At 39.0% G+C, this 23,166-nt stretch overlaps 2 protein-coding genes across 4 annotated transcripts in view; one reads left to right on the top strand and one right to left on the bottom strand.

The window, feature by feature from the left end:
- HSPBAP1 (HSPB1 associated protein 1) overlaps positions 1–6,517 on the top strand; it is a 51,089-nt gene extending 44,572 nt beyond the window's left edge. For both annotated transcript variants that reach the window (XM_046657967.1, XM_046657968.1), the window contains exons 7-8: positions 5,395–5,505; positions 5,633–6,517. In XM_046657967.1, the coding sequence (XP_046513923.1) occupies positions 5,395–5,505; positions 5,633–6,151 (630 nt within the window). In that variant the 3' untranslated portion in view covers positions 6,152–6,517. The remainder of the gene's footprint in view (positions 1–5,394; positions 5,506–5,632) is intronic.
- Positions 6,518–7,136: 619 nt separating this feature from the next.
- The window catches only part of PARP14 (poly(ADP-ribose) polymerase family member 14), a 35,103-nt gene continuing 19,073 nt past the window's right edge, over positions 7,137–23,166 (bottom strand). Inside the window, exons 10-14 of one of the 2 annotated variants that reach the window (XM_046657964.1) lie at positions 21,008–21,214; positions 18,192–18,791; positions 16,738–16,871; positions 11,623–11,797; positions 7,137–11,280 (exon numbers count right to left, since the gene is read on the bottom strand). In XM_046657964.1, the coding sequence (XP_046513920.1) occupies positions 10,991–11,280; positions 11,623–11,797; positions 16,738–16,871; positions 18,192–18,791; positions 21,008–21,214 (1,406 nt within the window). In that variant the 3' untranslated portion in view covers positions 7,137–10,990. Of the gene's footprint in view, positions 11,281–11,622; positions 11,798–16,737; positions 16,872–18,191; positions 18,792–21,007; positions 21,215–23,166 lie in introns of those variants that run through there. The other variant, XM_046657965.1, reaches the window with a different exon arrangement.

Below are 23,166 nucleotides of genomic sequence, written 5' to 3'. Positions count from 1 at the left end.
CCCATATATGGGTGCACCATGGTTTATTCAGTAGTTCCCATATGAATGGATGTTTGGGTTATTTCCAATCTTTTGTAATTATAGATAATGCCAGTGAATAACCTTGTACATATGTTGTTTTATATTTGTTGAAATGTGTCTTCGGGGTAGAGTCTTAAAAATGAGTTTGCCAAGTCAGAGGGTAAATGTATCTTTAGTTGTTAGGTTTTGCCAAGTTCCACTTCGCGGTGATTGTGCCGTTTTGCATCTCCATCAGAAGTATGTGAGAGTGCTTTCTTCTTCCACAGCCTCACCGATGGATGTGATGTTGAACTTTATTGCTTCTGGGTTTTGAATTATAGTTAGAAAGATTTCATGCTCTTCCAGATCGTAAAGGAATTCACCTGTGTTTCCTTTTAGAATTTGGATTGTTTCATTTTTTTACGTTTAGGTTTCTTATCCATTTAGACGTTTATACTAGTGTATGGTATAAGGTTGAGATTTAGTTTTATCTTTTACCAAATGACAATAGAATTGTCAGTGATATCATTTATTTTAAAGTCTGTGTTTTTTCTGGTGGTTTGAAATGTGACCTTAATCGTATACCAGAGATCTGTACATACTTGGATCGATTTCTTCCATTGGTCTTTCTTCCTATCCTTTCATCCCTTCTATCTTGTTTTGTTTAGAGAGTATGTTTTAATATCTGTAGGGCTAACTTCTCTCCTAGCTTTTCTTTTGCAGTGTTTCCCTGGCTCTTCTTGAATTTGTTTTTTCAGATGACCTTTAGAATTGACTTGTCTAGCTTCAGGGGAAAAAAAGATTGACATTTTTATTCAATCCGTATTAAATTTTATATGAACTTTGTGATGTCGAATTATCCTGTGTAAGAATGAGATACCTTTGTACTTGTTCCAGTCTAATTTTCTTTATTTCACGAGTGTTTTAAAGTTTTCCTCATGTAGGATTTGCGCATTTCTTTTTAAGGCTTATCCCTGGGTAATTCATCTTTTTTGTTGCTGTGGTCTGTAGAGTCTTCTCTTCCATTATATCATCTGACTAGATATTGTTTGTGTATGTGAAGGGTATTGATTTTTGTGTTAATTTGAATTATTTTATTGTTTGTAGTGATTTCTTATTGAATTTATTGGGTTGTCAGCCATCTCTCAAATTACCTGAAAATTAAAATAGTTTTTACCTCTTTTTTTCATTTGTTTGCATGTAATTGTTTTCTTTTGTCGGACTACATTGGCTAATAGCTCCAATTCAATAGTAAATAATGGTGGAAATAGTGGGCATCCTTATCTTGTTTTTGACTTTAGAGAGAATTCCTTGAGTGATTTCTCTCTCTTTTTTTTAAAGATTTTATTTTCCTTTTTCTCCCCAAAGCCCCCCGATACATAGTTGTATATTTTTAGTTGTGGGTCCTTCTAGTTGTGGCATGTGGGATGCCACCTCAGCATGGCCTGATGAGTGATGCCATGTCCGTGCCCAGGATCTGAACCGGCGAAACCCTGGGCTGTCAAAGCAGAGTGCGCAAACTTAACCACTTGGCCACGGGGGTGGCCCCCTTGAGTAATTTCTCTTTTTAAGTTAAATGCTGGATCTGGAGCTGAGTTTTATATATATATATTTATAATCATGTTAAGTCTCAGTTTGTTACATTTTTATTTTTTAAAATCAAGAAAAGGTGTTGAATTTTGCTGAATGCTTTTTAAACATTGATGGAGATGATCATGTAATGTTCCTCTTTAGTCACTATGTGGTGTTTGAGTAAATGATATCAATGTATTTTCCTAATATGGATCCATCCTTAATTTCTGGAACAAATCCCACTTGATTGTGGTGTATTTTTTAACGTACTGTAGAATGCTCTTTGTCCATATTTTATGTAGATTTGAATTTACATGGCCTGAAGGGCTTGAAAGCCTTCACCATGGTCTTTTTAGAAGCTTGTTACATATAGTCGTCTCTTACAGAATTTTCCAAAGGATTGGTATCATTGAGTATAACAAGCTCCAAGGAAATACTTAGAAGTTTGGTCCTAAGACTTCATACTGATTTAAAGTGGATGCTTTCTGTCCTCCACCAGTCTAGGACTCCAGGTCCTTCTTATCTTCTTTCTGTGTACTTCACAGTTTGAAGACCATTCATTCTCTCTTGAAAAACTGGAGTGCAAAGTAGGAGCTGAGTGATTCTGTCTTCCTCTTCATGTGTTGCTTTTATCATTGTCTCTTCGAGCACTGGACCATAATTCCTTCTCATTGCCAAATTTAGCTGCAAAAGCCCCTAGGTTTCAAAGCCTGCCGTATCCATATGGCTCAAGCTAACTCCAGGCCCTGGTATTCGCGTCATGAGTCACATCGGTTTGGAAGAAAGTAGAGATTCTAGTCCAGTTCAGGTGATGTAATATTCATCCCTTCTTAGTTTCTCTGTTAGAGAAATGCAGTCTGTCTGTTCTGATATATTCTAGGGGATAAAGTACATTCTCAATTCTTCTCACTTGTGCCTTTTTCATCCTTTTCACCTTATTCTTTTAGTATTGAAATGTATTCATTTTATCAGTATTTGCCCAAACTTTGTTTTAAAGTATTTTTAATTTGTAAGGGCTTTCCTCTCACTCTCATATTGTTCCATTATTGTGTCTTTTATTGTATTTATACATATAAAAGAGTATATATATAACATATTTGTAAGATATAAAGGAAAATATAATGAATACCAATGAAATCACCTAACCCCAAAACTAGAAAGTTAGCAGTAACCTGCATCTGTCTTGCCCTCTTCCCCACCCCATCTCGTCTGTCCCCTTCTCTAGCCTCATTCTCTTGCTTAAACAAGAGTTTTATCACATATTTGTATGTCCCTGTAAAATATGTTTGTTTAGTTTTACATGTTTTTGAACTTTATACAAATGAGATCATATTTAATGTTGCCTTCTGGGGCTTGCTTTTTTTGAAACAGTAATGGCTTTATTGAAATCTAATTCACAGACTATACAGTTCACCCATTTAAAGTGTACAGTTCAGTAGTTTTTGGTGTATTCACAGAATTGTGCCACCATAACGTAAGCAATTTTAGAACATTTTCACCACCCGAAAAAGAAACCCCATATCTATTAGTAGTTACTCCCCCATTTTTCTCTCTAGCCATAGGTAATCACTAACCTATTTTCTGTCTCTATAGATTTACCAATTCCAGAATCATATAGTGTGTGGTCTTTTGTGGCTGGCATCTTTCACTCAGCGTAATGTTTTCAAGATTCATCCATATGGTAGCATGTGTCAGTGCTTCATTCCCTTTTTTTTGGCTGAAAAATACTCCATTGTGTAGATAATACCACATTTCGTTTATCCGTTCATCAGTTGACGGACATTTGGGTTGTGTCTTCTTTTGGCTATTATGAATAATGCTACTGTTAACATTTGTGTACAAGTTTTTGTGTAGACATATGTTTTCATTTCTCTGGGGTGGAATGGCTGGGTCACATGGTACATTAGTCAGGGCAAGCCAGCAGGCTGGACACTCGGACAAGGGTTGAACTTCAATCTGGAGTCTGAAATCTGTAGGATAGGCCAGCAGGCTGGTCACTCACTCAGGATTTCTGTTACAGTCGTGAGACAAAATCCCTTCTCCAGGAAACCTTAGTTTTTGCTCTTAAGACCTTCAACTGATTGGATGAAGTCCACCCACATTATTGAGGATAATCTCCTTGACTTAAAGTCAACTGATTGTGTCAATCACATCTACAAAATATCTTCACAGCGACATCTAGACTAGTGTTTGACCAAACAGCTGGGCACCACAGCCTGACTAAGTTGACTCATAGAATTAACCATCACATAAGGTAACTCTATGTTTAACCTTTTGAGGAACTGCCAGGCTGTTCTCTAAAGCAGCTGTGCCATTTCCATTCCCACCAGCTGTGTGTGAAGATTCCAATTTCTCCACATCCTCACCAACCCTTGTTATCTTTTTGATTACAGCCATCCTAGTGTGAGATGGTGTCTCATGTGGGGATTTGCTTTTTTTAAATTTAGTATTATGTTTCTGAGACTCATCTGTGTTGTAACATGTAGCTGTTCATTCATTTTCACTGTGGTATAATATTCTCTTGTGTTCCTGTACCGTAATTTATTGGTTCATTGTTCTATTGTTGGATAATTGAGTTGTTTCCAATGTTTTGCTTTTTTTTTTTTAAAGATTTTATTTTTTCCTTTTTCTCCCCAAAGCCCCCCAGTACATAGTTGCATATTCTTCGTTGTGGGTCCTTCTAGTTGTGGCATGTGGGACGCCGCCCCAGCATGGCCTGAATGAGCAGCGCCTTGTCTGCGCCCAGGACCCGAACCAACGAAACACTGGGCCGCCTGCAGCGGAGCGCGCAAACTCAACCACTCGGCCATGGGGCCAGCCCCTCCAGTGTTTTGCTTTTATAAATAGAATATTCCTGTACACATGTGCAAGAGCTTCTCTAGAAAATATGTATATATGTAGGAGTGGAATTGCTGGTCTGTAGGGTGTACAGTACTCAAATTTACAAGATAATGCCAACACGTTTTCCAAATGGCTCTATCAGTTTGCACTCTGACCATCAGTGTATAAGACTTCTGTCTGTCAATGCACATTTCTCCACCACCTGGAATTATCAGACGTTCTTTTGCCAGTTTCATGGATTTTTCATTTTACATTTCCCTGATTATTAATGAAGTTAAGCATATTTTCATGTGTTTATTTGTCATATGATTGCCCTTTTTTTGAAATGCTTGTCTTCATATCTTTTGCCCATTTTTAAAAATTGGGTCATTTATTGATGTGTACAGATTATATACTCTCGATAGCAATCTCATATTAATTGTGTGTGTTACAGACATCTGGTTTTTCTTTTTCCTTTATAGTGTCTTTGATGAGCAGAAGTTGTTGATTTTCATGTAATTTATTATTAATGCTATAGTTTATTGTATCGTAAAAAAGAAAACCATATTCAGGCGTTTAACCCTCTCATTCTTGTGGCCCACCATGTTTATTATAATTTTTCTCCCATTCCTCAAACAATTAGCTTATCAAACTCTATAAGGATTATTCCTCTGTATGTAATACTTTTAAAAAAAATTTTAAACATGTCAGAATGGATAGCATTGGACAAAATATCACAAGGTGGTTCACACTTAATGCGTATGTCTTATAGACAGGATACATACTTAAATTTGATTGGTGAAATGTTCTACAACTCTTCTAGATGGCAAATGATAGTGAATGTATAAAAATTGTGGTCTGCCAACAGTATATTCGTTCCTTCTGTAACAGAGTTTCTATTAATGAGAGAACAGAACACACAATTAAGAGAGACTCTATTCTATTTGAAGCCATGAGACACAGAGACAAATGAAGAAACCTGTATTTTTTTAATCAACTTAGGAAGAAGATCACCAGGCCCGGGTAGAAGAGGCAATCACACGCACACTTGTATGTGCCCTGAAAACTGCAGAGGATCCGCACAACACCAGAGCTTGGTTAAACCCAACCGAGGTAGGTCGCTTCTGCTTTTCATCGTGGCAGTTAGTTTCCTACGATAAGTCAACCCCAGCTAGCACATTTGTCTTCCAGGTTATGTAAGTGCATATAACCATTCTAAAGGGTTTTCCTTTTTCCTTAGGTAGAGGAAACATCTCATGAAGTCAATTGTCGCTACTTAAATGGAGCCGTTTCTGCCTTTTTTAATCATTACCGAACATCTAAGGTAATAGAAATGCAAGCGCTGAGAACAAATGGGGAAGAATTAAATGTGCACAACCACATGGAGGTGGGACAAACAGGTCGCCAGAACTTAACCTTGGAAACAGTGAAACAGGAGGCAGCAAGTCCCTTTGGCCCTGATCTGGTTCCTGTAATACAGAGTCCTGAAGAAGCTCCCTCAGAAAGAGGAGGCATATTTGAAAGTGACGGTAAAGACTTTGTTGGCAAAGATGGAGAACACTTTGGAAAATTGCATAATACCAAGAGGCAACGAAGGATGAGTAGAAGTGAGAATGCAATTGTGGAACAAGTTGCTTCACATGGTACTACGGCCCCTTCTCAAACACTCATTTCTACAGATGACTTGCTGGACTGCTTGGTGAATCCACAGGTAACCAGGATAGTGGCACAACTTTTGATACAAGGAAGAAATTTGTGATTCTAATAGAAAATGACTTTTTAAATAATATTTTAAAATATCTTTTAAATAGTATGATTTTTAAGTAAAAGAACAGCAGAAGGTCAGTTTGCACATGCTTGTAAATGTACATGTTCTCACCTGGTTAAATTTCAGCCTCCTGCCACCTTCTTGCAAGCACGTTGCTCTTTGGCCACACTAGCTCTTTGTTATTTGTAGGCCCTCTTTCCTCACTGCCTTTATCTTTCCTCTCCCATCCCATCCCTGCAGCCTATCTCAAATGTAAGCCCCAAGTATTCTCAACAGGAAGTAGTCTCTCCATCAGCCTCAAACAGGGGTCAGCCTGCTGCTTGTTTTTGTAAATAAAGTTTTATTGGAACGCAGCCACACCATTCATTTACATATTGTCTCCAGTGGCTTTAGGGTTACAGTGGCAGAATTGAGCCGTGACAGATTGTATGGCCCGGGAAGCTGAAAATATTCAGTGTCTGTCCTCTTTAGAGAAAAAGTTTGCCAACCCCTGGCCTGTTGTATCCATTGGGTGGATTCTAGCCTTGATCCGAAGTGATCACACTTTTAGCACCTGCAGAATTCTCACTGGTTAACCCCTGTCATCCAGAGCAGGATACCAACCAGGAGAAGAGTAGGTGGGGGTCCAATATGAGGCCTCCTTCGGAAGGAACTGGGACATCTAGGAACACCAGTCCTGACAATCAAAAGGACTGGGTGCTGCTGCCTTCTGAAACTGACTAAAAGCTTGGTTTAGTGAAATTGATCCCGCTCTCATTTGCAAGAAGATCTGGGGATAATTATTACCATTACTGTGTAACTAAGAATTTCAAAATTAAAAAAGCATATCGATCTCTGAGTAACCATTCATGAAACAAATACATAACAGAAAAGATACGCAAAGTCACCTTTTAAGATGACTTGACTACTTGCCCCATCCTTCTCATGCTTTAAACTGAGGGTATCGATAAATCCGAAGACAGTGTATGCCTTCCAGGAGAGAGAGTGAAGGAGGTGTTATGTGAACGTGCTCAGGAAGAGTCTGAAGAAAACCCTTCTGTACCACCGTCTGACCACTATCTATTTACCTATTTATTTGATAATTGTCTATCTCCCCAACCAGAATGTCACTGCACGAGGGTTTGGACTGTTTTGATTATTGCTATATTCACGGAGTCTTGATCAGTGCCCAGCCATTATAGCTGCCTGTTAAATATTTGACTGAGCAGATCTGAAAAAGGAGACCTCTGGGGGCCGGCCCCGTGGCCGAGTGGTTAAGTTCGCACGCTCTCCACTTTGGCGGCCCAGGGTTTCGCCGGTTTGGATCCTTGGAAGGACCCACAACTAAAATATACAGCTATATACTGGGGGGATCTGGGGAGTAAAAAAGCAGAAAAAAAAAAAGATTGGCAACAGTTGTTAGCTCAGGTGCCACTCTAAAAAAAAAGGAGACCTCCTTGGCAATACTCCATCAAATACATTGGAGCAGACGATGTTGTCACCAAGAGTAAGATGTCTCTTACCCTGAGCAGGTATATCCCTATACTGCAGAAATAGACATATCTTTATCTTCATTTTATTTTTTATATTTGCTACTCCTTTGACCACTGTTTTTCAAGTTGCAGGTTGTGACTCATTAGTGGGTCATAAAATCAATTTAGTGGGTGAGACCAGCATTTTTAAAAGAACAGAATAGGTAATTTTAGTGAATTCAACAGTAAATGTAAGTATTATTTTGTGAAACTTGGCCAGGAAAAATATTTTTGTGGGGCGAATATACTTCATAAAAATTTTCAGTTCTATCTGTGTATACAGGGCCTGATATAAAATGTGTATTTCTTTTTTTTTTTTTTAACAGGCTTAATTCACTGTATGTTGTTTTTCTTAGTGTAGGCTGGGATCAGAAAAGTTTGAAAGCTGTTCTGAAGCAAGGCATTTAATTCAGTTACAGGCATGGTCTTTGCCATGTGGAGACCTGGGAAGAGAGTTAAAACAATATGAATGGATTTCTAAACGTAAAGAGATCCTGGCTCACTTTGAAGGGGGAGTGGGAAGGTGAGAAAAGATAGTGAAAGGGGGAGGCTGTCAGTCACCAAGAGAGCTGGGTCCCATTTCCTCCTACATTTCTCAGATGAGCATGCCTGAATGAAATCAATTAGTAAATAAATACTTTGACCCTCTAGAGGCCGAGGAGATTAAAGGATACAGGCTCGGTGTTACAGCTAAAGGCACAGTATCCACGTAATGGCAGGGCCCACCTAGCCAGCAGGCACAGTAGGCACAGTGGCTAGGGCCCATGAGCTTTTAGAAGTCCACAAAAATAGTTTCTTTTACAATAAAAAAAGGAATATAATACAGCCTCAGTTACATTCATGTTTATATCAATACAGTTGCAAAGTATAATTTTTACTACTTTTTATAGAATAAGGGACCCACAAAGGTAGAAGTGCCTCCAGCTCATGAAAGTCCTAAGCGGCTCTGGGTATCAGGGATGTCAGGAGCCTTTGAGGGGGCTTCTTAAAATGCAGATTTCCAGGCCCCACTCGCGCTAGAGAATCTGACTCCTTTGCCATGGGCCAGAACTTGCAGGCTCTGCAAACACCTCAGGTGATTCAAATACCCAAAATGTTAAGAATCTTTGGCCCTAGCGTAGACCTCCAAGACCTAGCTCAGGCTCGAAGTGGACTTGTTTTAGCAGGGGCTACTTGCTGTGGGCAATTAGCCCTTCAGATTTACTGAACTAAACCTGTACTGTGGCCTTCCTGTAATTTTCAGCTGAATCTGACTGATAGGCTGAGGATTCCTCGCTGCTGTCTTGTGCAGTGTGGTCTTCTGTCAGCAACAGCCTGTGTTTATCATCAGGCTCTCCTGTATTTGCCTTTAAGGATAAAGATGTTTACCACCAAATGCCATTTTCCAAGTATTTTACTCAAAAAGGAGTAAATGACATATTCCTTCAGTTTGAGGATAACTATCACATTTACTGACCAGATCATTCTACTTTGGTGCAATACACTCTGATATTTAGCCTTGCCCTAAGTTCACTAAACCACTGGAGAACAAGACCAAATTCACGGCTCTCCTTTTTATTTCTTAGACTCACTGTCAAGCCCGAGTTCAAATGGCAGTGGCTGGGAAGGCACTCATAAGCAATAAGGAGACTTTATCAATCCACTTAAAAAACAAACAGCACAAACAAGAAAAATTTCAAGACAGCTGTGTTAATGAAGCAGCAACTGTGGCCCTTTCAGCCTCCTCAGCTTGAAGTGCAGGCGTTCCGGCAGTCAGGGAAGAGCACCTTTATCTTCCTAGCAACTCCTAGCATGCAAGGGCACCATCTGCACTGGCTCCGCGTGGGCATCGGCTCATGACCCTTGGCCTACAAAGCTTCAAATGAGGAGACTCTACAATAGAAACCAAAAGCTACAAAGAAAAAGCCAAGGGAATATGAGAGTAATTCACAGATTGTCTGAGATGTTCCTGAATCAGTAACGTTACTCTAGAGGCCATCTTCTGAAGCAGGAAGAGCAAAGGGCTTGATGACACAGAGACCAAGATGCAGTTCCTGGCTCTGAAGCTGTTACCTAGGTGACCCCAGGCAAGGAAGCTTCTTGCACTCTTAGCATCAGTCCTCAGCTTTAAAATGGGGATATAAGTCTTACCTCACAAGATGGTTTGGGAGAATATAATAAATACTGTCTGTGAAAGCAGCTATTAGACTACGTGGTACAATCTAGATACTCAATAAACAGTGTTTGAACCTGAAATTCGCCTGGAAAAGTTAAAAAAACTTTTCTTTACCATCCATTAGATACGAGTTAGCAAATTAGCAATATGCTTAATTCCTTTGGTTTATTTATGCACAAGGCTTTAAAAGTATCAAAAGCTAGGCTGCCAAGGAAAATATGCTATTTAAAAACCTTACAATTCATTTAATCTTAACATAGTAGAGGATTTCATATTGAAGATGTAGCAGGCTTTATCTCACTGTTTTCACTGGGCAAAACTAAGACCAGTGAGTAGAAGTTAGAAGAAGGCAGATTTGGGTTCAACATAAAAAGGACCAATGGAGCCAGGACTACGGGCTGCACAACTCCATGGGACACAATTCCCCTGGACCACAAGCTAGACCACAGCCCCAGGACTGGGCGGGTGCAGCTGCACTGCAAAGCCAGAGCCCAGAATGGAGCTGTCCCATGTGTTATGGGCTGGTTCTTGTAACCAAAGTCCCCTGTCAAGGAATCTGCTCAATTTGAGGCAAAGTGACAAGTCAAGGGTGTTGAAGAGATGGTTCCTACTTTGGGTAGGAGTCCAACTAGGCTTTTTCATTCTTAATTGATTTATGAAACATTTATGGAGCATCTAGTAGTGTACATCAGGCACGGACCTCAGCCCACGGATAAAAAAAAATGAGTAAGACACCATCCCTGCCCTCAGGGAAGAAAGCAGTCCCACCCACTTAGGAATACTGTGCTCCCCACAGCAATATGGCGTCCTGGCGGGATACCAGCTGTCTCCTTCAGCAGCAGCTAAAATTGCATGGCTGTGCCCTCTGCTTTTAAGACTAATGTTATTCTCTCCTTCCTGAGAATACAAGCCTGTTCTACAGTGTGATGTCCACAGTTGGGACACAGTTGGGACCAAGTTATCTGATTTAAATTCTCAAATTTATTGCTCTCAAGATAGCTTCTTTCCAGTTATGAAATGGAAGCTGAAGAAAGTATGACTTCAGTGACAAGGATCCTTTGATCTTAGGAAAAGCTGTTAAGAGAAAAAAATAAAATCTAAAACTTGTTTTACAACTAGATATGTGTAGATGAATAACGTCTCCTGTGAGGGATACCAAAAATGTTACTGTCTAAAAGTAATGAGGTACTCGGGGTAAGCCTGATAGTCATAAAATACGACAAATAAACTTGGATTCTGCATGTTATCTGTGACTGTGTCATAGAGGTCAGTAGGATTTTGAGCGTTTTTTGGAGGAGGCACAATTAATCCCTGATATCCACACGTGTAGACTCCAGTAAGTACTCGCACATAATACATATGTTTTTTCCCATTACTGTCTGGTCTGGAGTATGTATTATGGGCAGAATAATTGGCATTGACAGCAAAATAGGTTCCCTTTCCATATGCCGTAGCTGTGAAGAGAGAGAAAAAAAAATTTTAAGAATTTTCATTTAGTCTATAATTTGATATGTTGACCCAATATACCAAATAATGGTAAATTAATGTTCAGTCCTTCTCTGTAAAGCTTCTTAGAAAATTTTTCTTTGTGTTTTCAATGAAAAAAATCATTCCTCCATCCCAGAGGGCCAGTCAGTCCCTTTGGGATGAAACATACAGAGTCCAACCCGAAACTCTGGCTGCAACATGGCCCACTAATCATAAAGGAACAAAATGCAATCCACACTGTCCCTAGCCAGTCCGGGTTCTCATGGCTGACACCTCGTTTGGAGCAGCCAGATTACTTGCTTCCTTACCATTCTTTCCAGCATAACTGCGGTTAAAGCCATTTTGGTTAACATGTGGCACTGAGCCAGCATCTGTCCCGTGGAAGAGCTGCTGCTCATTTGTTACATGGACATTCTTGGCATCCATGGTTTTTTTCTTTGCCTGGTAGCTGTTCCAGAGATCTAGATTCTGGATCCTCTCAATCTGCAAATCCATAAAGAAAAATATTCTGTCAGTGACAAGAGCCCTTGGCAAGATACAACCAATGAAACATGACCACTATGTTTTACAAGTAAAAATTAAAATAAACAGCAAATTCAATGCCAGACGGCAGCTTTGTGCATTCAGAAATCTTTTTAGATCCAGTGTTCCACAAAAATAGGCCTTGGGAAGAATGTTAATTTAATTTTTAACATCTTTTATGCACCACATGACAGCAAACAGTGTTTAGGATCTTAAGTCCTCATTATGTGGACTTGGCCAACCAAGCCTCTCCAACTCCCGCTGGTCACCTTCACTCTAACAACTCCTGTTGCTGTCCACCTGACTTTGTCACTTTGCCTCTCCCACTTCAGTCCTTCTGGGGGACTGGTTTACCTAGCCATGTTCTACCAGTGGGAGAAGCAGTAGAGTGTCTAGTCAGGAAGGAAATTAATTAATGAAAATTAATCCCTAATCTAGTTGGAAGAGTCGGGCATGAATCCCGGGGCGGGGGCTTCTGGTTGCAGACCAAAGTGGCCATGCTCTGACCATACTCTTTGGACAGTGGCCTCCAGGGCTGTGGTGGACACTCCTTGGGTCCTGGATTGCAGATGAGTTTCTAAACTCCCCTAATCCCCAGGTAGTGGCAGTTTCATAAGGTTGTCCTGGGAAAAAGTGAGGTGTGAGGGGGGCTAGGCCTCTCATGGAAAGGCACAAGGTGAAGATTCCATTTTGTCAGAATCTTTGTCCATTCTAGAGAACTCTCGAGTTGAACACTATTACCTACCTTCATCTGGATCTTTTTTTTTCAGTTTTGCATTTCCTATTTTTAGTTAAGATACAGTTTGCTCTCTAGTTCAGAGTCTCAGCATTGTCATGTGTTTTGTTGATCTGTTTAAGATTCTAAAACTTATTTTTCCTTTTCCCCACAACCAAGTTTCTAATCTTCAAACTGCCTACTTCCATTTTGTTTCTATTTACCTTAAATTTTATTTATTTGACTCATTTTTTAAAAGCCTTACAAATTTCTTCTTACAGAGTTTTGAAACCCTTCTTAATTTTAGTCTTTTCATTCTTGTTTCTCACCCTTTTTTAGTATAGAGGTAAACCTTGTTTTATTGCACTTCACTTTATTGCGCTTTGCAGATAACGCATTTTTTTTACAAGACCCTCCACCAGCAAAAAGATTACAACTCGCTGAAGGCTCAGATGATTGTTAGTGCTTCTTAGCAATAAAGTATTTTTTAATTAAAGTATGTACATGTTTTTAAAGACACAATGCTATTGCACACTTAACAGATTACAGTATAGTGTGAATGTAGTTTTTATATTGCACTGGGAAACCAAAAAATTCATGTGGCTCACTTTATTGCAATATTAGCTTCATTGCAGTGGTCTGGAACCGAACCCCTAATATCTCTGAGGTATGTGCTCCTGAAGCAAGCACTCACCCTTTTAAAATTTAATAAATACACAAAGAAAGGAATTATTTCAAGTAATTTTGAACACAGTAGTCTGATTCTATATTCCTAGTGGGATAAATCCTAAGGTAAAAAAAAAAAAAACACTGCAAATAAAATCTTAAATTTACTTAGTAGGTTTCTTTTCGCAGCAGACTTCTGGCTATGGTAGACTACTACTTGTATCAGACCAGTCCTCTTGCCAACAACTACTAGAAGAGCTGTGGGGGAAAGGTTTATTTGAAGGCAACAAGGATTTGATGGGCTAAGTTCCCAGAGAGTAAGGAAGTACAGAGAGAAGCAAAGTCAGAGACAGTAGAATAACTTCTTCAAAGCACTGAAAGAAAATAACTGCCAATCCAGAATTCTGTACCCAACAAAAATATCCCTCAAAGAATGAAGGAAAAAAGACATTTTTCAGACCAACAAAAACTGAAAGAATTCATCACTGCCAGATCTATATGAGAAGAAAGCCAGAGGAAAAATGATCTCAGATAGAGGCATGGAAATACAGGAAGGACTGAAGAGCAGTGGGATGGAAGGGTAAATATGTTGGTAAATATAAATAAATACTGGCTGTATAAAAAAATGAAAGTGTTTTATAGGGTTTCATATATACATAGAATTAAAATACATGTTAAAGTTAGTACAAAAGGCAAGAGGGAGATAAATGGGGTTAGTGTCCAAAGTTCATTGTATTGTCTGGGAAATGATAAATATACTAATATGCATTAGAGTTTAATAAATCACAGATGCACACCTTAATCTCCAGGTAACCAAGGAAAGAACTGTAATAGAAGGTATAATCAACAATCTAAAAGGAGATGAAAATGGAATAAAAATACTTAATCCAAAAGAAGGTAGGAAAAGAGAGAAAAAGGAGCAAAGACTAGATATGATAAATAGAAAACAAAGATTAATATGGTATATTTAAACCAATACAGCAAATACATTAAACAGACTAAGTAGTCCAATTAAAAGATAAAGATTTTTAGACTAGATGCAGAAAAAACTCAGGTATATGCTGCTACCAAAAGACATCTTAAATATACAGTTATAAGGAGGTTAAAAGAAAAAGGGTAGAAAAAATACAGCATGCTAACAATAATCAAAATAAATCTAGTGTAGCTATTTTAATATTGCTAATAATAATTTTGGTATCATAATTTTGAAACAATTTTACATATACTGTAAGATAAATAAGACAAATAAGTAAATATATAATATGATTAGGAACCAAAATTTCTATTGTATAGGAAAAGAGACATAAATATAAAATATAAGAAATTAAGAAAAAATCTACGATATTACATTTTCATTGAAAACATCAATATGAACTCATGATTTTCTTAGCTCTAGCCATGAAAGAGCCTGGGAGCAATAACACCTCAGGAGCAGTGAGCACCCAGCACACAGATCTTGGTTTCTCACTACCATTCCCAACTAAAAGGAATCAGGGCTTCTTAGAGAAAAGTCTGATTCCAGGGCTCAGACAGGGAAAGTACAAGGTGAGCTGAAGAGATCTTGTGCCAGAAAGTAGAGAATGTTCCAAGATCAATGGGGTCATCAAAAGGACATGAGAGCCAACTTCAGAGGGTCCCTACTAGCCAAATGTAGGATAATTTGTGCCTCTAAAAGAATAATCATTGTAAATATAACTTACTGAATTTTTTAAAAAGCAAAAGGGAAGAAAATTTCTTCTTTACAAAAATGACAGATAATAAATGTAGAAGGAATGACAGGATTAGAAAATCACCATTTGCAACCTCCAATGTAATAATGAATTTGGGAAAGGGTCATCAATGAATGATGTTAAAGTCAGTTGGTAAAAGGTTGTTGAGGAAAAGTGACAAAATATCATCCCACAGATTACCTACTGATTCCAGTGGAGAGAGATGGTGGTCACCACCCTAACTAGTGACCAAACTTCGCATCATTAATAGTGGGACAGGCTTATCCCATGAGGCTTCTGATGTGATGTATCACCTATGAAATATTCTTGCAAAGAATATTTATCTGAATTTACCCAAGCCCTTTCAACCTAACTCCCAACTTACCAGAAATAAAGAGGATAGAGAAATAAATTAAATGACACCATGAGGAATCAGACAAATCTAGAATCTATAAGAAAATTGGCTTGGGTCCTTCAACAAAAAAAATTAAGGCAAGAAAGAGCCAGAATGTGAGACATTCTATAACACAGCAGGCTTGAACACTTGAAAAATTTTTAAAAATTCAGTATCATGAAAAATTATTTTTTAAAATGCAGAAGTACCATTCTAGATCAGAAGAGATGATGGAGACATGACCAAATGCACTGTAACAACCCAGATTGGGGAGAGTTATAAGAAAGCTGTTTTGAGCAGTTAGAGAAATTTGAATATGGACTCTATATTGGATATTATTGAAGGTATGGTATATATCTTTGTAGGACACTTCAAATCTTTTTTGAATTATTATGTGGTTAACAACATAAATAAACAGAACGGTGGCAGTGCAAATAGAGCGTAAGAGAAAATTTGCAAAAAAAGAAAATGGAGCCTTTATTGGCAGGCTCGTTATTCTGGATCAAGGGAACATACTCAAAGATCTCTGGCTTTATTCAGAAAGTGATAGAACCAAGGACAGAAATGGGGAAGGAAGGGGAAAGATAATTACTTAGAGATGATGAGTTAGGTTTTAGGGAAATTGATTTAGCAGAAAGATATTCAGTGGAAATTTTTTAGGCCACTGGGAATATGTTCCAGAGCTGGAGTCAAGGATCCAACTTGGTGATGCTGATTTGGGGGCTATCAACATTGAGATAATAGATGAAGCCAAGAAGGGTAAAACTCTCACCTGGTGTAGTGCCGAGACAGAAGACCAACGTTTAAGTCCTGTGGGTAAAGCTAAGACTAGAGGTTTGAAAGAGAAACAGATACCAGTGATACTGAAAGGAAAATTAGTTAAAGAAGGAGAAGAAAGCATCAAAATAATATCGTCATAGAAATCAAGGGAAAACATAATTTCAAAGAGAATATTAACATTTAAAAGTGTAAGATGCCAAAATAAGTGAGATGAACAAGGAAAGGACCATTGTATTTATCAAGGAGGAAGCACTGTTGATCTGCGAATGGCAAGGCAGAAGCCCAGAATCCTCATCAGAGGAGCCTCCACGTGCCTGTGGTGGTTTGCTAGTTATCAAATGGAACTCTGAAGCCATATCTTTGAATTTTTGTTAGCTTGCATCACAAAGTAAATATGTGTCTTCAGTACTCTAATATCATATTACAATCTAAGATAGTGTAGTAACTGACACAAGAATTTCAATGTCTCTAATTATGGTGACATGAGTAGAATCTAGAATCTAAAATCTAATTACCATAAAATATTCTAATTCTGGGTAAAACCATGTGATAGGAAGTGAACGAAAATGTATTTTTCCAGGACCATGATACCCCTTATTTTCACCATTAAGAAACTCCATGTCAGCAGAAGGCTTACCTTCTCTATGGTGAAGTTTGAGCAGGTCTGATTAAACTTGCTTGCCACAGTGGTGTATTCTGGATGACCAGGCTGCAGCTCAACCACACAGACATTCTGCTGCTTCATATCACTCCAGTGTGGAGGGAGCTCAGCTGCAAAGTAGACATTTGAGGACTCCCTCACACCTGGGAAGGCTCATCTACATAGTCCACATTTCTGGTATGCTTTGAAAAACTGACTATCATTTGTGTTCTTGTTTTACAATCTCCTAATTCAATGTATTCAAGAAGTTCCTTAACTTTCTAGAAGAAAGCTTTTCAAAGCATGGACCACGGACAAGCTACATCAGAACCAACCATAAAGCTTATTAAAAACAAGAGCAACAACAACAACAGATCTGTCAAACCAGAATCTCTGAGGGATGGAACCCATGCAGCTGCACCTTAACCAGTTTTGATCATGCTCAGATTTGAGAACTGTTGGTGTCGTATAACTCAGCTGCATATTCTGTTCAGTCTCTAGTCTGTTATAATTTAGTAATTTAACAATAAATTACTTTCCTACAATGTTTTAAATAAATAGTCACTATTGTCTTGTTTGCAAGTGCATGGGATTTTGCCAGAATTCTCCACCACCACATAGCCCTCCACATCTATTCTTTCATTATTCTTCAGTGTCCGTAAGAGTTGGGTGGGCAGCAGGTTTTGCTATGTGGCACATTCTGGGAGCAGCTCTTTCTCCCCTTCTGCTAAACATTAGGATACTAGATTTGTCATTTCCCCAGGGTTGCTCAGAGTCTGACTTCATTCGCACCGATTTCACAAGAGATGAAGATAATGTACTAGAAGCCAATTTACTAGTTCTCAGTGGGGGACTTATGTGGTTCGAAGGCGCGAGTGGCTGTCTTCACAAGACAAGATTTCCCATCTTGGGGAGTAGATCCAGCCAGAGAATCTGAAGGCTGCTTCCTGATGCATGTGTCAAGGAACCTTATGTTCAGGGTAAAGGAGGAAGTGACTTCTGGGAGAAGATCCTATAGGTTCCTGATCCTCTCTGGGTTATCAGTCACAGACACAGAGAATGCCCACTTTCTGACCAGGTTGTCTTCTCCCTTTGGTTCTAGAAAACCTTGGGCCACTTTCCTTTAAAGCCCATGGCTTTCCCTCTCCTGACTGAAGAAGCCAATAGCTCCCCAGCAGAATTGGCTCTGGGAAGCTTGTAAACTGTAGAGATGGGAACAAATGTAAGGTTTGGCTATTGCCACCATTAAGATGGTCCTCCTCAGGCTGTTGGGTGCACCCATACTATATTTTCCTGGCCATGATGTAAGCCCCTTAAGCTCAGAGACCACATTTTCTATTTTATTCCATAACACTTACTTGAATTTTATCTACTTGAATACAATTTTGATGTATGTACAAAATACAAAGTAGGTGTAAAATAATGGATTCAAGTATAAAAGTTTGACTCACCTTCTGGTTTTGTAAGGCGCTGAACAGATAATTGGTATCCATTTGCATCTGTAGCAGTGTTTGTGTTCAAGTCGACTGTGTAGTGCTGAGAATTAATTTTGACACTAACTGTCTTTCTCTTTGCTTTTCTTGCCTCCTCCAATTTCAGATTGGTTATTTTGTCAAAACTATGGGAAGTGGTATTATCACTATATTGCCATTCTATAAATTCACTGACAGCATCTGCCCGGGATTCCTGTTCTTTGTCTGACCTAACTCTCTTCATCATTTCCTCAATTACATCTCTAGCCTTCATCACATCTCTGGTAATTCCAAAAACCTCAATCAAAGGTCTTTTATTGTCCATGGAAATGGAAATATCTAATTTCTCCTGCAGCTCCTTCAATTCCCCATATTCCTTTTCGTAAAAGTCTTTGATACATTCATCTTCACTGGTGTAACTCCACTGGTCCTTTTCAATCAGATTCTGTATCCAGGAGAGGGCATCTGCCACACATTTTACATTTTCACCACACACCTGAAAGATGGCTGATTCTGTTTTCTTTTCCAAAACCAAAGGTTTCTGTTTTTTGGGAGATTGCCTTGATAAGCCAAAATATGCTAAAAAGGAAAAAAAAGGAAGATTAGCTGTTTCTTTTTTGTTGTTATCGCCATAGTCTACGTTATATCCCGCAGACCTATTTACCTTATAACTGGAAGTTTGTACCTTTTGACCACCTTTACCCATTTTGACCACCTCCCACCACCCCTGCCTCTGGCAACCACTAATCTGCTCTCTGTAGCTATGAGTCCTGTTTTTGTTCTTTTTTTCAGATTCCACATATAAGTGATATCATACAGTATTCATCTTTCTCTGTCTGACTTATTTCACTTAGCATAATGCCCTCAGGGTCCATCTATATTGTTGCAAATGTCAATATTTCATTCCTTTTTATGGCTGAATAATATTCCATTGTGGGGGGTGTATGTGTGTGTGTGTATATATATATATATATATATATATATACACACACACACACACCACATTTTCTTTATCCATTCGTCAATGGACACTGAGGTTGTTTCTGTCTCTTGGCCATTGTAAATAATGCTGCAGTGAACATGGAGTGCAGATACCTTTTTGAGATAGTGATTTTGTTTCCTTCAGATAAATAACCACAAGTGGAATTGCTGGATCATATGGTAGTTCTATTTTTAATTTTTTGGTTTTTGACTGAGGAAGATTCAGCCTGAGCTAACATCTGTTGCCAATCTTCCTCTTTTTTTTTTGCTTGAGGAAGATTAGCCCTGAGCTAACATTTGTGCCAGTCTCCCTCTATCTTGTATGTGGGTCACCACCACAGCATAGCTGACAAGTGGTGTAGGTCTGTGCCTGGGATCTGAACCCACCAACCTGGGCTGCCGAAGCAGAGCACACCAAACTCAACCACTATGCCATGGGGCCAGCCCCTATTTTTAATTTTTTGATGAACCTCCATATTGTTTTTCATAGTGGCTACACCAACTTACATTCCTACCAACAATGCACAGGGTTCCCTTTTTTCCACATCCTCACCAACACTTGCTATCTCTTGACTTTTTGATAATAACCATTCTGTCAGGTAAAGTGATATCCCAATATGGTTCTGATTTGCAGTTCCCTGATGACTAGTGACGTAGAGCATGTTTTCATATACCTTTTGGCCATTTTTATGTCTTCCTTGGAGAAATGCCTATTCAGATCCTCTGCCCACTTTTTAATCACATTGGGGTTTTCTTTGCTATTGAGTTGTAATGAGTTCTTTATATATTTTGGATATTAAGCCCTTATCAGATATACGATTTGCAAATATTTTCTCCCATTCCATAGGTTGCCTTTTCATTTTGTTGAGGGTTTCCTTTGCTGTGTATAGAAGCATTTTAGTTTGATGGGGTCTCCGTTGTTTATTTTTGCTTTTGTTGCCTTTGCTTTTGGTGTCAGATTCAAAAAAATCATTGCCAGGACCTATGTTGAGGAGCTTACCCCCTATGTTTTCTTCCAGGAGTTTTAGGGTTTCAGGGTCTTACAGCCAAGTCTTTGATCCATTTAGAGTGGATTTTTGTATATGGTGTAAGGTAGTAGTCCAGTTTCATTCTTTTGCATGTGGCTGTCCAATTTTCCCAACACTATTTATTTAGTAGATGTGCTGCCAAAGTGAGCACCCAACACTACTGAAGAGACTATCCTTTCCCCATTGTATATTCTTGACTCCTTTGTTGTAAATTAATTAACCTTGTATGTGTGGGTTTAATTCTGGGCTCTCTATTCTGTTCCATTGATCTATGTGTCTGTTTTTATTTCCATATGATACTGTTTTGATTACTATAGCTTTGTAACATACTTTGGAATCAGGAAGTGTGAGGCCTCCAGCTTTGTTCTTCTTTCTCAAGATTGCTTTGGCTATTTGGGGTCTTTGGAGGTTCCATACAAATTTTAGGATTGTTTCTTCTATTTCTGTGAAAAATGCCATTGGAATTTTGATAGGGATTGCATTGAGTCTGTAGACTGCTTTAGGTAGTATGGGAATTTTAACAATATTAATTCTTCCAACCCATAGAATATGTTTCCATTTATTTGTGTCTTCTTCGGTTTCTTTCATCAATGTCTCGTAGTTTTTCATTGTACAGGTCTTTCACCTCCTTGGTTATATTTATTCCTAGGTATTTTATTCTTTTTGATGTAATAGTAAATGGGATTGTTTTCTTAATGTCTCTTTCTGATAGTTCATTAAAGATTAGCCATTTCTCATGTAACATCAATATTAGGAACATACATTTCATAAAAATGAATAACTCACATGCAAGTTTAGATATCATAGATTGTTTGACAGAAGCCTGAGATCCTACTCTTTTTTTCATATTGTCATAAAACACATCCAGTAGTTTAGGCAGAAAGATAACAACTTTAACTTTTTTCACAGACTGGACTGCTCCTTTCTGGATAAAGTCTTCAATGGCATCAATTATGGCTCCGGCAACTTTATCAGGGTCTTGTTTGGCACTTCCTGGAAAGGCAAATAATAAAAATGACAGGGAAAAAAAAAAAAAAACTGGAAAAATCTGAGGAATAAATTAGGATTTCCAATTCTCACAGAATAAATGCCCACTCCTCAACTCTTAATAACAATGCATCAGCAAACACTTTTGAAGTCCTAGGTTCAATGGGGCATTTTTGTTCCAGGATGTCAGGAAGCCAACAGCCCAGCAATGAACAAAGGACCCAGAAACCTAACTTTTAGTGTCTGACGTTCATATCTGCTCTATCATCTGATCCAAGCTTACTGTGATCCTCTGTTACAGAGCACAGTTAACATTTCTTGGCTCATTAGCATCCTCAAAAGACCCATAAAAAGAAAAAAACCCACTAATATATGTTGAAACATCATGCTCTTTAAAGAGAACAACATTTTTTTCCTCAGACATCACTTGACTTTATGCATATGTCCTTGTTCTCCCAGATGTCTTTGGGGACATGATTTAAACTAAGCTAATTTTGCAAGACACCTGGAGCTATCAGCCATTTGTTATAATCTCTCGTTCTTTGCACAGAAGTTGTCCATGAGCCTCCAGGAAGCCTTTCCCCTCACACTCAGTGAGATGTTAGCTGACTTGCAGATGTTCAAGGTTGCCACCTAAGTAGGTCTTTTCCTATCTTCAGCATGCTCCATATCTTGTTTCTTAAGCCTACTGCCTAGGTCAGATCATGAAAATTCATGCAAACATTCCCATGTGAATGGCAGCTGGCAAAGTCACTTGGGGTGGGGGGGCAAAGTAAAAGTCCCCTGGCCAACCCAGTGTGATAGATGAAGGGCCTACCATTACTGCAGAAATGATAGTAGACCTCTTTAACTTGACGCTGTAGACAATTGTGGGAATGTAGACAAACCCCATATAAAACTAACCAAGAGGGTTTGTTTGATTAGATGATCAGGGAAAGAGAGAAATTCTTTGCAAAGCTCTGGTTATCTTTTCACATTTGGAAGGATTTAAACAGGAGTGTTCAGATACATTCATTCACTCTCAATAAACATTTACTGTGTCCCATCATAGGCTAGATGCTCATCTAGGCACTCAGGACACAGAGGATGTGATATGTGGGGATGACCAAGTGTTCAGTAGGTAGAGTGTGGAAAACTGAGGGAAAAGCTAAACCAGATAGAACTGTGTAACAGGGGTGTGAGATGTTCACCTTGGGGTGTTCAGGGGAATAGATCTGTTTTTGAGAAAGATAAATCTGGCGGGGGAGGAGGGGAGTGGAGAAGGCACTGGAGTGGGGAGCCCAGGTCTAGATAGGAGACTGTAATAAAAGTTTAAGCAAAAGACAAGAGCTGAAGAAAGAGAGGAGGCCAGAATGAAAAGTTGGCTATAGGGACTGGGGAAATATTTAGGAAGGAAAGTCAGCAGGACCTAGTGACCACCTGGGTTTAACCTTGACCCTTTGTCCCCCATCTTCTGCCGCCCTCACCCCTTCATGTGTATATCATGGGTCACCCTGTATTGAAGCTGCTTACATGTCTGTCTCTCACAGTAGGCTGGGTGCTCCTTGTGGACTGGACCCTTTCCTTAGTCATCCTTCTATCCTTAGTGCCTAGGCACCGAGCCTGGCACGTGGCAGGCACTCAGTAAATATTTAATCAAACAAATTAATAAGCTAATGAACATGGGAGCGATAAAGAAGGTAGAGGCAAGGATTCTAGATAGAAAATGATACATTTAACATGATCAATGATGTAGGACGAAGGGCTGGTTTGGGGGAGAAGACAAGGAATTGGAGTTTGGAGTTTGCATTGAGCTTGAGGTGCTCGCAGGTTTCGCTGACCACCTTCTCTCCCCTTACGCAGACGTCTGTAAGGAATGGGGAGAGGGCTTCCTTTACTGCCCAAAGCCTCCTGATCACAGTCCCAATTCAACTCATAAACACCACTAAGGGAGAAAACTCCCCCATCCATTAGTCTAA

This window comes from Equus quagga, chromosome 4, assembly GCF_021613505.1.
Source record: "Equus quagga isolate Etosha38 chromosome 4, UCLA_HA_Equagga_1.0, whole genome shotgun sequence".
NCBI lineage: Eukaryota > Metazoa > Chordata > Mammalia > Perissodactyla > Equidae > Equus > Equus quagga.
This window is presented reverse-complemented; position numbering and strand designations above follow the sequence as displayed.